The sequence below is a fragment of the Drosophila biarmipes genome, chromosome X, assembly GCF_025231255.1.
Source record: "Drosophila biarmipes strain raj3 chromosome X, RU_DBia_V1.1, whole genome shotgun sequence".
Lineage (NCBI taxonomy): Eukaryota > Metazoa > Arthropoda > Insecta > Diptera > Drosophilidae > Drosophila > Drosophila biarmipes.
In genome coordinates, this window is record NC_066611.1 from 6,364,689 (window position 1) to 6,378,369 (window position 13,681).

General features: G+C 39.8%; 3 protein-coding genes across 5 annotated transcripts; 1 reads left to right on the top strand and 2 right to left on the bottom strand.

The window, feature by feature from the left end:
* Positions 1–244: 244 nt before the first annotated feature.
* LOC108024634 (probable cytochrome P450 311a1) lies at positions 245–2,144 on the bottom strand. Its single transcript, XM_017094678.3, has 4 exons — positions 1,994–2,144; positions 1,563–1,940; positions 1,046–1,395; positions 245–926 (listed from the first exon to the last, which is right to left on the bottom strand). Exons 1-4 carry the CDS (start codon positions 2,142–2,144, stop codon positions 357–359), a joined length of 1,449 nt encoding a protein of 482 aa, XP_016950167.1. The 3' UTR covers positions 245–356.
* Positions 2,145–2,564: 420 nt separating this feature from the next.
* LOC108024416 (probable cytochrome P450 318a1) lies at positions 2,565–10,451 on the top strand. Of its 3 annotated transcripts, XM_044093078.2 has the most exons (8): positions 2,565–2,846; positions 3,642–3,982; positions 4,864–5,055; positions 5,120–5,320; positions 6,567–6,636; positions 6,696–7,014; positions 8,598–9,123; positions 10,128–10,451. In XM_044093078.2, the coding sequence occupies exons 2-8, from the start codon at positions 3,817–3,819 to the stop codon at positions 10,310–10,312; spliced, it is 1,659 nt and encodes a 552-aa protein (XP_043949013.1). In that variant the 5' UTR covers positions 2,565–2,846; positions 3,642–3,816; the 3' UTR covers positions 10,313–10,451. The 3 variants fall into 3 exon arrangements, with proteins under 3 accessions (XP_043949013.1, XP_016949821.1, XP_043949014.1); XM_017094332.3 differs by lacking the exon at positions 2,565–2,846 and having other exon boundaries at positions 3,045–3,982; XM_044093079.2 differs by lacking the exons at positions 2,565–2,846; positions 3,642–3,982; positions 4,864–5,055; positions 5,120–5,320 and adding an exon at positions 6,035–6,069.
* A 732-nt stretch (positions 10,452–11,183) lies between these two features.
* LOC122818662 (uncharacterized) lies at positions 11,184–11,537 on the bottom strand. Its single transcript, XM_044093563.1, has one exon. The coding sequence runs from the start codon at positions 11,535–11,537 to the stop codon at positions 11,184–11,186; it is 354 nt and encodes a 117-aa protein (XP_043949498.1).
* Positions 11,538–13,681: the final 2,144 nt, after the last annotated feature.

A 13,681-nucleotide genomic window follows, 5' to 3' on the forward strand; every position in this document is an offset into this window, starting at 1 on the left:
AAGCATTTTAACTTAAGGTTAATATTGTTATATCAATTTACCAATTCATTTAATCCTTTTTTCCAAAAAAAAATGCTTTTAACCGATGGCTAAACTTTATTTAGAGCTAATTAAAGTACAACACTGAAAATTGAAAATTAAAAAATTATTTTAATAACTATAGTTCCGATTTCAAAAAATTAAAAACACTTTAAACAAATTTTTATTCAGGTTTATTGAATTTTATTAAACTATAATTTCTCAATTCAAACTATACATTTTTCTTTATTCTTAATTTTTTTCACGTGTTTATAATACTCGTTTTCTATATATTATTTTTTTTTAATATTATTTTAACTAAGAAATATATATCGTTTTTATCGTTTCAGGAAGGACACATGTATGCCCTCTTGGGCTTTCAGCACCATTTGGGCCTGCAGCTTGAGAGGAGCCCGCTCCGAACCCAGTGCCAGATCGAACGCCATGACGAGGCGGGCGGTGAGCAGCTTCATCAGGAGCAGGGAGTACCGCCTTCCGATGCAGACATGTGGCCCCCCCGAAAAGGGAATGTAGCTGAAGGCGGGTGGTGCGGAATCGCCATCCTCCAACCACCGCTCCGGCTTGAAGGCATATGGATCCGGATAGTAGAGCTTGTCGTGGGCCAATCCGTACATGTTGATCCATAGAGTGACCCCGGCACAGTAGGTTCTTCCTCCGATCTCCGTGGTTCTGGTGGTCTGCCGTCCAGTGGTGGGCACTATGGTGTACATGCGCAGCACCTCCTTGATCACCGCATCCAGATAGGGCAGCTCGTTGAGGGTGTCCGGGTCGGAGGAGCCATCCATCGGAAGCTCCTGCAGCTCCTTACGCAGACGGGACTGCGTTTCGGGATACTTAGCGAGGGCATAAAGCACAAACGACATGGATGCCGTCGTGGTGTCCACTCCCTGAAATCATAGGTACAAGGGAAACATATTTTTTTTTGTAGGTAAGTTTCCTAAATAAACATATTTTTTAAATATAATCTGATTACATTTCTTTATAGGAAACCTCTTTGCATACCCACCGCAAACACAAAGGTGTTGACCTCATCACGAACTTCCCTCCTGCTCAGGGGTTGACCCTCGAATCTGGCCAGAAGAAGAGTATCCAGGAGATTGATCCCCTTTCCTGGAGTTTCTCCATTCTCCTCCAGCTGCTTGGCGCGCTTTTCGATCACCGATTCCATCAGGGTGTGGATCACCTGGAGCTGCTCGTTGAGTTCCCGCCAGAGTTGGGTGCGCCGAAAGACCCAGTCGGAGGCCAGGAGCGGATTGATCATGCGCTTGAATAGTAACTTGCTGCTGAGATGGAAAGCATTGATGATGGGTGAGTGATCCACCGACTGAGTGTCCAGTTGGGCGCCCATCGAGGTGTCTGAGGGGGAAAAGATATCGCTGGTAAGTAAGCAACGTAAAACATATATATATACAATCTAAAAATCTTAAATTAAAGGTATTCTTACATTTTTCATTAATTCCTTTTTAAAAATAGACAACAATTATGGTACCTTTATTTATTTACAGATGAGGATTCGAACTCACCCACAATGGCGTCTAGAAGGCAGGCGAACAGGGGATCGGTGACCTCCAGAGGGGCTCCCTTGGTAGCCTCCAACCTCCTGACCAAGCGATCCGCATGTCCAGCGATACCCTGAGCAAAGCTGCGCAGGAGTTGCGGCTGAAAGGCGGGCGTCAGGAGGCGCCGCTGCCTGGTCCAATGGGCTCCATGGCTGATGAGCAGTCCGTTGCCGATGAGCGGCTCCAGCTGCAGGAAGGTCTCCGCCTTGCGGAGCGTGGGATCATGCAGGGCCTGCCGCGTCTCCTCGGCCGAGTGGAGGAACACCCAGAGCTGGGGACCCAGCCACAGGCGATAGGTGGCCCCGAAGCGGTCTCGCAGCTCTGTGAAAACGAGAAAGATGACTGGTGAAGGGCAGGTGATGAATGGCATCCCTCTGGCCGACTACTCCACTCACATTCCGGCCGTAGTTTGCCCACCATCTGGGCGTTGCCCAGGAGCGGAAAGGCCCAGGGTCCCGGTAGACTGGCTCCCAACCGCAGGAGTGGCCATTTGCGGATCAGCAGCCACACTCCCAGGGTGATCAGCAGCAGCGGCCACAGCGCCATGTCGCCTGCACGTGAGTAGAAGTGTTCCCTTCCACGGATCCGATCGCACTGAATCGGTAGCTAAATTAAACCTGATTGGCAGCTAATCTTGAGAGGGTTAGTGGATCGTTAACCCTATTTGAAGTGTACGTACTTCCATAAAATGTTTGAAAACTAGTAACTAATAAAGGAAAAAATTCAATATCGATTTACACAAAGGGATAAAGATATAATATATTATCAAGTACAAAATATAAATTTTCTTTAAATTATTATATTTCTTATATAACACTCTTTATAAACCCATACTATCTGAGATCACATATTTCCATATTTTTTCCATTACAATAATAAGGTCTTGTACTTTCATTTTTTAGTTGACGTTCTATCAAAAAACAAACATATTTTATGCGTTTTTACAAAAGTTATATGCTTTTAAGTAAATATAAATAATCCTAACATTTTTATTATAACAGTCACTGTTACTAAGCACCCACTCAGGCGCCCTAGGTTTACTAGTTGCTCCACTAACAGATCAACGAACTGTTAGCGCTAACAGATAAGATTATCGGATTCCATTCAGACATAGGAACACATATGCACTGGCTTTATTGGGCTGGTTTGTGCGGATTATTGAGTTCTATCGATCAGTTTTGCTGGCTTTTTCCGCCGATCAACCTGCAGTATCTAATCTTCATTGAGTGCACTTTTGAAGTCGTCGATGTAAATACATATGCATATGGTTAGGGTTATCTCATTTCTATTGGGAACCTGTCTGATGAAAAAAAGCACGCTTGAACTTTGATTTCTTCAATTAAGATGTCATATCATAGCAAGCAAAAGTATTTGTATATGCTTTATAATAGAATGATTTTATAAATAAATAAAAATGTCAAAGCATTAATGTGAAACATTAACTGAATATTTTAAATATAATTTGCTAAAAGTATTAGCAAAATTTAATAAATATATATAGCTTAGAATGTTATCTAAACGTTGTGAAACCTATAAAGAATAATCATATGCATTTGTATGTATTTTTGATCAGAAATACTAGGAAGTCAGTTAAGCTTTGTCCGTATGTCTGTCCGTATAGAGAGATCTCCAGACTTTATTAAGTTTAAATATTGCTTATTGTCAGAATCAAACCGCGTAAGAAATTGTATTCGCTGGAAGTTTGTTATACCATGGGTTGAGAAAGATTTAAAGTCGAAATATATTATAAAATTAATAATTACGAGGGGTGCTACCATAATTAACATGTTTTTAAAAACACCTACGAAAATGTCTATGATCGTTCATATATTTTATAGATACGTTTTGAATAAGGAAGTCCGATGGTTTAAACCCTTATAATAATGGTTTAATAAATTAAGCGAAATTTAAACAGTGTTTTGAAGGGTAAAAAATAATATATTGAACCGTAAATACCTCCCACTGTCCACTGGGCCATTAATAAAGCCATTTCTGTGGTGGACAGCGGTGCTGCCAATAATTGTGTCTCGCACATTTCGGCAGTTGTCAACCGTTGGCCCAACCGATCAGTTCGCATAGCTTCAAGTCTAGTCTTAGCCACCTCCATCCGAGCCACTGAGCCACCGAGCCACGAACCACGTTCGAGGAGAAATCAACGAGCTGCCTACAAAGCACCGCATTAGGCCATAGAGAGCTGGTGGGGATCGGAGCGACAGCGATGCACCTGAGCGTGGCCCTCTGGGCATGTGGCGCCCTCCTGGCGGTGCTCCTCGCCTGGCAGCAGCGAAAGTGCTGGCGGCTCATCTGGCAGCTGAACGGGTGGCGCGGCGTGGTGCAGCAGCCCATCCTGTGGATCCTGCTCTGCGTCAACCTGCACCCCAACAGTTGAGTGAAGAGTCCCTAAATGCGGAAATAATAACTGCATTCAAAATTTATTCGAACTCAAATTTAAAATTTAAAAAGAAATTTAAAAGAAAATGGAAACTAATAGTTTTTGAAAAATTTACTTTATTTAAAAAATATTTTCTAGGTATATACTACTTATACCATTTTTATTAAAAAAAAATTGACCTTTTTTTTTGAGAGTAAGAATCTTACAAAAAAAAAAATGGAAAATAATAGTTTTTTAAAAAATTTACTTTATTTAAAAAACATTTTCTTGGTATATACTACTTATACCATTAAAAAAAAATTGACCTTTTTTTTGAGAGTAATAATCTTACAAAAAATGGAAAATAATAGTTTATAAAAAACTTTACTTTATTAAACAAATATTTTCGTGGTATATACTACTTATACCTTTTTTTTGAGAGTAATAATCTTACAAAAAAAATGGAAAATAATAGTTTTTTTTTTTTTAATTTACTTTATTAAAAAAATATTTTCTTTTTATTTAAAAAAAATTAGCATTGATCTTCTTTTTGAGTGTAATATTCTACATTTAGTTTGTTTAGTTTAGTTTTAGCTTCAAATTTCATTAAACAATTTGTTTAAAATAATTCTCATGTTATATATGTACATTTAATTTGAGTTGTAACATTATCTTATTGATCTTGAAAATCTATTTTAACGCTTTACTACCAAATGTTTTTTTTAATAATAATTTACAGACATTTTTTCTTTGAGTGTATTACCAATACACGGTAATCCATAATCATAAACTCTGAAAATAATAAAAAGAAAGATAAAAATACAAATAATGCAAAATCTATGGGCTACAAATAACATTTTATTATCTTTTTTCTTGGAACTTATTAATTTTCAGGCATTCTGGAGAAGGTTACCCAATACCGGGAGTACTTCCAGCGCCCCATGGCCGTCCTCGTGGGCACCCGCGTCCTCCTCTATATCGATGACCCAGCTGGCATGGAATGCATCCTGAATGCCCCAGAATGCCTCGACAAGACCTTCCTGCAGGATGGCTTCTTCGTGCGACGCGGCTTGCTCCATGCCAGAGGTAAGTACCCTGGATATCCCAGAAATCTCCAAGACTTTGAGCTCATACAATTCTTTTATTACAGGACAGCGTTGGAAATTGCGCAGAAAGCAACTGAACCCAGCCTTCAGTCACAATATAGTGGCCGGTTTCTTCGACGTCTTCAACTCGGTGGGCAACCAGATAATCGAGCAGTTTGCATCGCAACCCCATCTCCATGGAAAGGCCGTGAAGTTCACCGATGCCGAGGATTTGCTCAGTCGGGCTGTTCTGGAGGTTTCCTGTTGTAAGTAGTCATTGCCTTTTATTCTATTAGGTTAAAGAGGGATTTTAGGTGGTTAAAATATTTCATTTTAATAACTAATTTCCTGTTGTAAGTAGTCATTGCCTTTTATTCTATTAGGTTAAGGAGGGATTTTAGGTGGTTAAAATATTTCATTTTAATAACTAATACAGATAATGGATTGATCGCTAGAGTTAGAAATAATAATAATAATACTACTTTTTGGTATTTTAATACTAAAAAATAAAAACTTTCGTACCTTATAACTTTTTTACCTTAAATACAATAATATATTGCAAAATATGGTTTACCCTTAAACTATAATTGCTAACCAATTACATTTTAATATTTGATATTTATTATTTTTAAATTGAAAAGATAGGTATTTAAAAAAAATTGCTTAGCCTAAAACTAAGGTTGCAAACTAATTGCTCTTCTTTGATCGAAATTCCATTACAAACGATCATCAATTGATTGCAGCTGACCCCCATTTGTAATACCCCTTGCGGAATAGATAAATAAATAGGTAATTGCATTCACCTCCCTTCGAGGGGCGGCACGTTCCCCCCGTTTCCATGCGCCTCACGTATGCGGAACCCCACCACCCATCTTCCTAATCCAAAATCCCATTCAAACTTATATAATTACCCCAAACCCCTTGAAATCGCTCTTGAAGCGAAATCAAAATATTGACATTCAGTTATGGGTGTTTGAATCGATTGGTTGATTGTGAAGGTGTGAAAATGATATAGGTATAGAAAAAATGTTTGCATTCAATATCTGTAAGAAAGAATATTATATTTTGTTGTATTATCTTTAAATAATATCTGAAAGGTTTTTTATTTGGTAATCTTATTACATTTAAGAAAGTTAATATTTTTGGAACTAGTCTATCTTAAACACTGTATTATCAATGTATTATCATCCTAAAACCTTATTGTATTTCTTTTTTTTTTTTGGTAATCTCATTAGTTTTAAGATTATTACTTTTTATGGAACTAGTCTATCTCAAAGACTATCAATATATTATCATCCCAAAATAATATCTCATTAACTTTTAGGAGAGATATTTATTATACTTTTTCATCTCAAAAACAATTTTTTTAAATCTATATTATCAATGTAAATCGAAAATACCTCATAAACATATAGAATTTAGTGTTAACATTGTTATTCCCTTGGTTTTATCCTAAAATATGTATTGTATTATTTATTTTTGAATCAAATACATTCCTCCACGTACTTCCAGTGACTATTATGGGCACTCCAACCAATTTCACCCAAATAGATGACGCGCACATCGCCCACAGTTACAAGCGGTGAGTGGCGAAGGCCCCATCTTATGCATTCCCCTCTCACAGAACCCAATCCCCACCAGCCTCCTGGAGATCTCGGCCGTTCGGGTGGTGAAGCCCTGGCTCCAGATCGACCTGCTGCACCGCCTCCTGGCCCCGGAGCTCTACGAGGAGTCCAGGAAGTGCTGCAAGTTGCTGGCCGACTTTGTGGGCGAGATTGTGAGGACGAAGCACCGCAACTGGCGGCTGAGGGACGCCGTCGGGTCGGGGGACAAGGCTGGCGAGGACTCCTCCGCCGGCTGGCAGCGGCGTATTTTCATCGAGCAGATCTTCCAGCTGGCCGCCAACGGGGAGATGACGCTCGAGGAGATCATGCACGAGGCGCAGTCGATGGTTCTGGTGGTGAGTTATAAAATATCATTCTTTATAATGGTAAACCCCTGTAGATATTATTTTAATATTTCCATTTATTGAAACAAGTTCATTATTATGCTGATTTAGTGCTTTATTTAGAAGACTTAAATTTGGATGGGATACAATCATTGTTCTGGATAGGATCAGTGGGTCAGCTTCGTATAGATTCGTTGGGTTGTTCAGCCCCTGAGACTGGTAAGCCCGCTCCTCCTGATTTCCCTGCGCTCCTCTCCTTCCCTGTTCTCCCTCCTCTCCCTGGGGTCCTCCCGCTCGCAAGGATTCACCCTCTCCCTGTGCTGCTCCTCCTCCCCGTTCCCCCTGTGGTGGTGGATCGTTATGACCGTGCCGGGACGGTGGATCTGTGCACTCCAGTGAACCACGTGTTTCACCTTCTTGTCGGCGGTGGACGCCTCCGTGGTGGTGGTGGTGGAGCTCGTGCTCGTGGAGGCCTCGGTGGTGGCGTTGGTGGACGTCGAGGAGGAACTGGCCACCGCCAGGAGGCAGGAGAGGATCAGCAGGCAGAGGAATCGCATCTTGAGGTGGTTCGGACTGGGAACTGTGCCTCGGAAAGAGTTCCCTTGCGCCTTTATAGCCCCACCAGCCGACAAGCCCCTCTTGTTTGCCCCGGATAAATACGATCTCGGGATCGCAACTCCCCATCCATGTTTGCATCCGCTGTTTGCCCAAGAGTCGCTCTGAATAGGAGTTTGCTTAATCGGCACTATTTGCCAAAACCCCAATCGAGGGAAGGTGTGCTTCTGGTTTCTGTAGAATTTCCAAACTTGCGAGACAATGGCAAACACTTCGCCTGCAGACGGTTGTTTGATGGGTCTGTTTTGTTTAAAGATTGCAAATTTCAAGAATTGGTAGAAACACGAGGCAGAATATTAAGTACGTTTATATAATTCAGGTAACTTTCCACAAAAGCGAATTAAAACAATATCCGTTCTCCATAAGTAGAATAAGTACTTCTTTGCTAATATAAACATACAATTTTACGTATAAAATGTGGTATATATACATAAAATATCAGTATAATAGTAAAATAATATAATATATAATATCAATATAATAAGAAGATGTGGTATAAAATTGTACTACAAATTTCACTTTAATAGTATATTATTATTTTTAATAAAGCAAACTAAACTATAAAGACTTTTGTATGTACTTAGTAGTACTTATGTATTTCTTCAACAAATCCAACTTACAAATAATTTGGTTACAATATTTCTTTCTACTATACTTTCTTTTTATAATGTAGGTATGTATTTTTATGTTTTGATATATTTAGGTACAAACATATCATACAACTAGGATATCGATTCATATGAATACGTCCTATTTTAATAATGTACAATTAATGTAATAAATTATGGTTTATATATCTTGAGTCTTTAAATACATTTAAATCTATTTTTGGTTTTCCTTCCTCCTAACGCTCCAAGTACAAAAAAACTTATTAATTATACACTTATATTTATTTATTAAACAATTCAATTATTCATATTCTACTATGACATTTCTAAAACAATTACGTGTTAACTTTCTGGACTTACTGACCATTTCAGTCCTTCGAGACGGTGTCCAACAGCATCACGATGGCCCTGCTCTGCCTGGCCACCAACAAGGGCGACTGCCGGCGGCGCCTGCTGGCGGAGATCAGGTCCCTGGTGCCGGACAGCGGCCAGGTGGGCCTGGAGCAGCTGCAGCAGCTGCGCTACCTGGACGCCTTCGTCAGCGAGTCGCTGCGTCTGCTGGCCACCGTGCCGATGAACCTGCGCCACGTCAGCCGCGACTTCCAGCTGGCGGGCAGGGCGCGGGAGGCCATCGTGCCCCAGAACAGCATCGTGGTGCTGGACACCTTCAACATGCAGCGCGACGAGCGCTGGTGGGGCGCCACCGCCAAGCAGTTCGACCCGCAGAGGTTCCTCGAGCAGGACCAGGACCAGGACCAGGATCGGGATCAGGCGCAGGGGCAGCAGGCCGGTGGCCAGGATGCCGCAGGACCGGGGTCCGGGCAGCCGCGAAGGCAGCGGGATCGACGACACTCCTACAGCTTCCTGCCCTTCTCCAGTGGTCTTCGTTCCTGTATAGGTAAGTGAAGGAAATTAACGCTATATTTTATATTAAAATTGGATTCAAATTTAAGTCAAAACCCATTTTTTCTATTATTATATTAAAAAGAAAATTGGTTTTATTTGAGAAAATGTCGTACTTTTTGTAACACAAAGTAGACATTTTAGACGAAGTTTGTATACCCTTGCAGTTGCAAAAAATAATCAATAATTTTATTAAATTGAATTCAAAATTCTTAAAAATATAAAAATGTATATTCCCAATATTATTAGATAATAAGTCAAAAAGCCCCAAAGCTATAATATGTTTCCTATTATTTCCCCTCAATTATCCGATCGTTCCTATGACAACTATAAGTTATAGTCATCCGATTTTAATAACATTGCATTCGAGATTCAGAACTAATTAAAAAATGTCATTCCCAAGCTTATAAGGTTATATGTTAAAAAACACAAAAGATATAATTTTTATTTTATGTTTTCCGACTAATTTTCTGATCGTTCCTATGGCAGCGATTTTGATAAAATTTAATTCGAAATTCAAAACCAATTAAAAAATGTTATTTCCAAGCGTAGAAGGTTATAAGTTATAAAACCCCGAAGATATAATTTTTCATTATTATTTTACCACTAATTTTCCGATTGTTCCTATGGGAGCTATATGATATAGTCCTCCGACTTTGATAAAATTTAATTTGAAATTCACAACTTATTTAAAAATGTTATATCCAAGCTTAGAAAGGTATATGTAAAAAAACACCAAAGATATAACTTTTTCCCCGATAGTTCCTATGGGAGCTATAAGATATAGTTGTCCGATCCGGCTGGTTCCGACTTATATACTACCTGCATAGGAAAGAAGACTTTTGGGAAAGTTTCAGTTTTCATTTTTTTGATGTATCCGAAATGGATACATCAAATTGTTTGAAAAATACGGTTTTTGGTCAAATGGATATTTGACAAGGGATGCTATTTATGCTGAAAACACAAAAATGCTTAATATTTTTCTTATTTCTGTTTCAGGACGCCGCTATGGGCTCTTCATCATGAAGGTGTTCTTGGTCAAGCTGATCTCGCAGTTTGACTTTCAGAGCGATTTTGAACTGGAAAAGCTGGAGTTCGTTGAGAACATATCGCTGAAGTTCAAGAACGCCGATGACATCTTGCTGACCATCCAGCCACACAGCCTGTCAAAGGACTCCATCTAATATGTATTCTTTTCGATTCAAAAACTTTTTTTTATTATTTATGTACCCATTTACAATGTAATGTGTAAAGTAGTGTTATTCTAGTAGCGTTTTCCTGAGTCTTAATAAAATATCCCTTATTTAAGGAGATAACAAAATACCCCTTGAGCGAGATTTACCAATTCCCAACTATCTAAATTTGCGGAGAACGCTTTGAAAGGGTGCTCGAAAGCTTAACCATATTTCACAACCACAGGAAGTTGAACAGCAGATGGCGCAAGTTGGAGAGCCTTCAAAATTATGTAACATTATTAAGAACGTTTGGTTTTATTTCGACAAACAAATCTAGGAATAAACTAAACTTACGTACTAGGAATTTAGTTCTTGAATTTTAGTAGAATTTAGGAGTAGCGTTTAAAAAAGCTTCAGAGCTTGTAACCTTTATTGTAGGCATTTATTTTTTAGAAAGATCATAGCATGTGGCCAAAATTAAGAATCTGGTATTTAATATACGCACTTTAAAAAGGCTTCTTGAAAAAGGATTCAAAAACACTGAAGAGAGGGAGTACGGGGCAAAAGCCTATTTTAAAAATCTAAGAAAATGTTCGAGGCCTAAGAGAAAAAAAATAAAATTGTTATATGTTTTAAATATTTTGAAAATATTTTATGAACTTAAAAAAAATTGTTGAATTCTTAAGTAACATAATTATATTGTGTATCAGAACAGATCCTGTGATTCCTAGAGACTACTTTTTCCCATAAATATATCCCAGACACTTTTTATTATTATGCTGATTTAGTGCTTTATTTAGAAGACTTAAATTTGGATGGGATACAATCATTGTTTTGGATAGGATCAGTGGGTCAGTTTCGTATAGATTCGTTGGGTTGTTCAGCCCCTGAGACTGGTAAGCCCGCTCCTCCTGATTTCCCTGCGCTCCTCTCCTTCCCTGTTCTCCCTCCTCTCCCTGGGGTCCTCCCGCTCGCAAGGATTCACCCTCTCCCTGTGCTGCTCCTCCTCCCCGGTCCCCCTGTGGTGGTGGATCGTTATGACCGTGCCGGGACGGTGGATCTGTGCACTCCAGTGAACCACGTGTTTCACCTTCTTGTCGGCGGTGGACGCCTCCGTGGTGGTGGTGGTGGAGCTCGTGCTCGTGGAGGCCTCGGTGGTGGCGTTGGTGGACGTCGAGGAGGAACTGGCCACCGCCAGGAGGCAGGAGAGGATCAGCAGGCAGAGGAATCGCATCTTGAGGTGGTTCGGACTGGGAACTGTGCCTCGGAAAGAGTTCCCTTGCGCCTTTATAGCCCCACCAGCCGACAAGCCCCTCTTGTTTGCCCCGGATAAATACGATCTCGGGATCGCAACTCCCCATCCATGTTTGCATCCGCTGTTTGCCCAAGAGTCGCTCTGAATAGGAGTTTGCTTAATCGGCACTATTTGCCAAAACCCCAATCGAGGGAAGGTGTGCTTCTGGTTTCTGTAGAATTTCCAAACTTGCGAGACAATGGCAAACACTTCGCCTGCAGACGGTTGTTTGATGGGTCTGTTTTGTTTAAAGATCGCAAATTTCAAGAATTGGTAGAAACACGAGGCAGAATATTAAGTACGTTTATATAATTCAGGTAACTTTCCACAAGACTGTTGTATTGTTTGCTCTCTTGATCCAACATAATACTAAAAATATCAGTATTACAAAATACCAAATGTGACTATAAATTTCTATTAATATTTGCTTGTTACTCATTTAATTTAAAACATTTTTCAAAATATTTAGTCAGAGGCTGCATTCCGCCAAATTAAACGTGGATGAACATCTTTTTATTCGGTTCAATGGGTTTTTTCAAAGAGATCAAAGGGCCGCCTTGAATCCTGAAGTGGAAAATGGGACTGGAGCTGGGAGCTGGGAGGTGGGAACTGCATCTGTCATGGGATGCGACAAATGTCGAGCGATTGCCGAGCACGCGACGGCTAATGTGGCAGGACACGGAGCCAGGACTCAGCTCGCAGCAAGGACACTGCCGTATGATAATATGCCACAACTGTCAGCAATATTTCCGCTCCACCCAGGCTCCGACTGGGAGGCGCCCGCCAGATTTGCCCGCCATCTAGCTACCCAGCCACCCGAGTACCCACCTTCCCGGGGTGCCGGGCACATATCATTGTCAGCTCGAGTCCTTTTGACTTGTCTGAAGAGTCCAAAGAGCGTCCAAAATGCTGGCATCGCCTTAGCAGCTAAACGACAACAGCAGCAGCAACATCAACAGCAGTCAGCCAAGTGGCATCATTATAACTTGGTCTTGGTCTGCACTGCGCGAAAATGTGCGGGGCAGGAGGCCCAGAAGCAATCATTCGGGGATGAGGCAGGCATCTTGTTATTTCCCAAATCATTCAGACAAGTGCTTTTGGAAAGTGTTGTGCAGTGGAGGCAAGGGTATATGGGATCTAGAAAGTGCTGTAAGCATAATGGTCTGGTATTTATAGTCCTAAAAAAGGTATAAATATTTTAAATTTAAGTGTGGTAAAAACTATAATTAAAATCTTTAGCTGCTTTTAAGAGTGTTTTCTTAATTTTGGCAGAAGAAGCCATAACCAATCGTACAAACTCCAAAGATATATATGTAATAACAATCCTAATTTGCACAACAATTTTATTTTACAGCTTTTATAAAAATTATTCAGTATAAATAAGTATTTTATTTGACACTATTTTGTTTTAATAATTAAAATAAAAACGGTAGTGATATTAAAAAAATTATACACGTAGTATAGAATACAAACTAACCACAAAAAGTTGTTAGAAAATGGTATATCTCAAAGATTCAATTTAAAAATATATATTCAAAAGATATATCAAAAACTATAATAGAAACTGAACTGATATGGCATGATATATTAAGGTTTTTGAGCATTTTTTAAAGGAAAAAGTTCAAATATAAAAGCAAAATATAAAAATAAAATACATGTTAAAAATAAAATAATATAAGTAAATACAAATAATCAGTTTAGGCTTTCAACTTTTAATCAGACATTTATGACAACTAAAATTCCCTAAAAATAGTATATTTTCATGTGAATAAAAGTGCTAAAAAAATAAAATATTTGTGGATTTCTCCCCTTAACCCCAGGCAAAAGTCCCCTAGGTAAGAGGTATTTTCCAGTTGAACTTTCTTTTTGGGTTGGGTGACTTTCGGCTTGCGATGCCTCTTACCTTTTGGCCAGGCAAATGACGCCGTCAACGCAGTCATTAGGTGAAGGGGGTGGCAAAGGGAGGTGGGCGTTGGTGGGTGGTGGGTGTGTTTCGAGTCTTGTGTCCCCTGGGTGGGCAATGTCCTTGCAGTCGTTGTTGCTGCCATCGCTGCTGGCATTAACTTGACACTTTCCCCATTGCC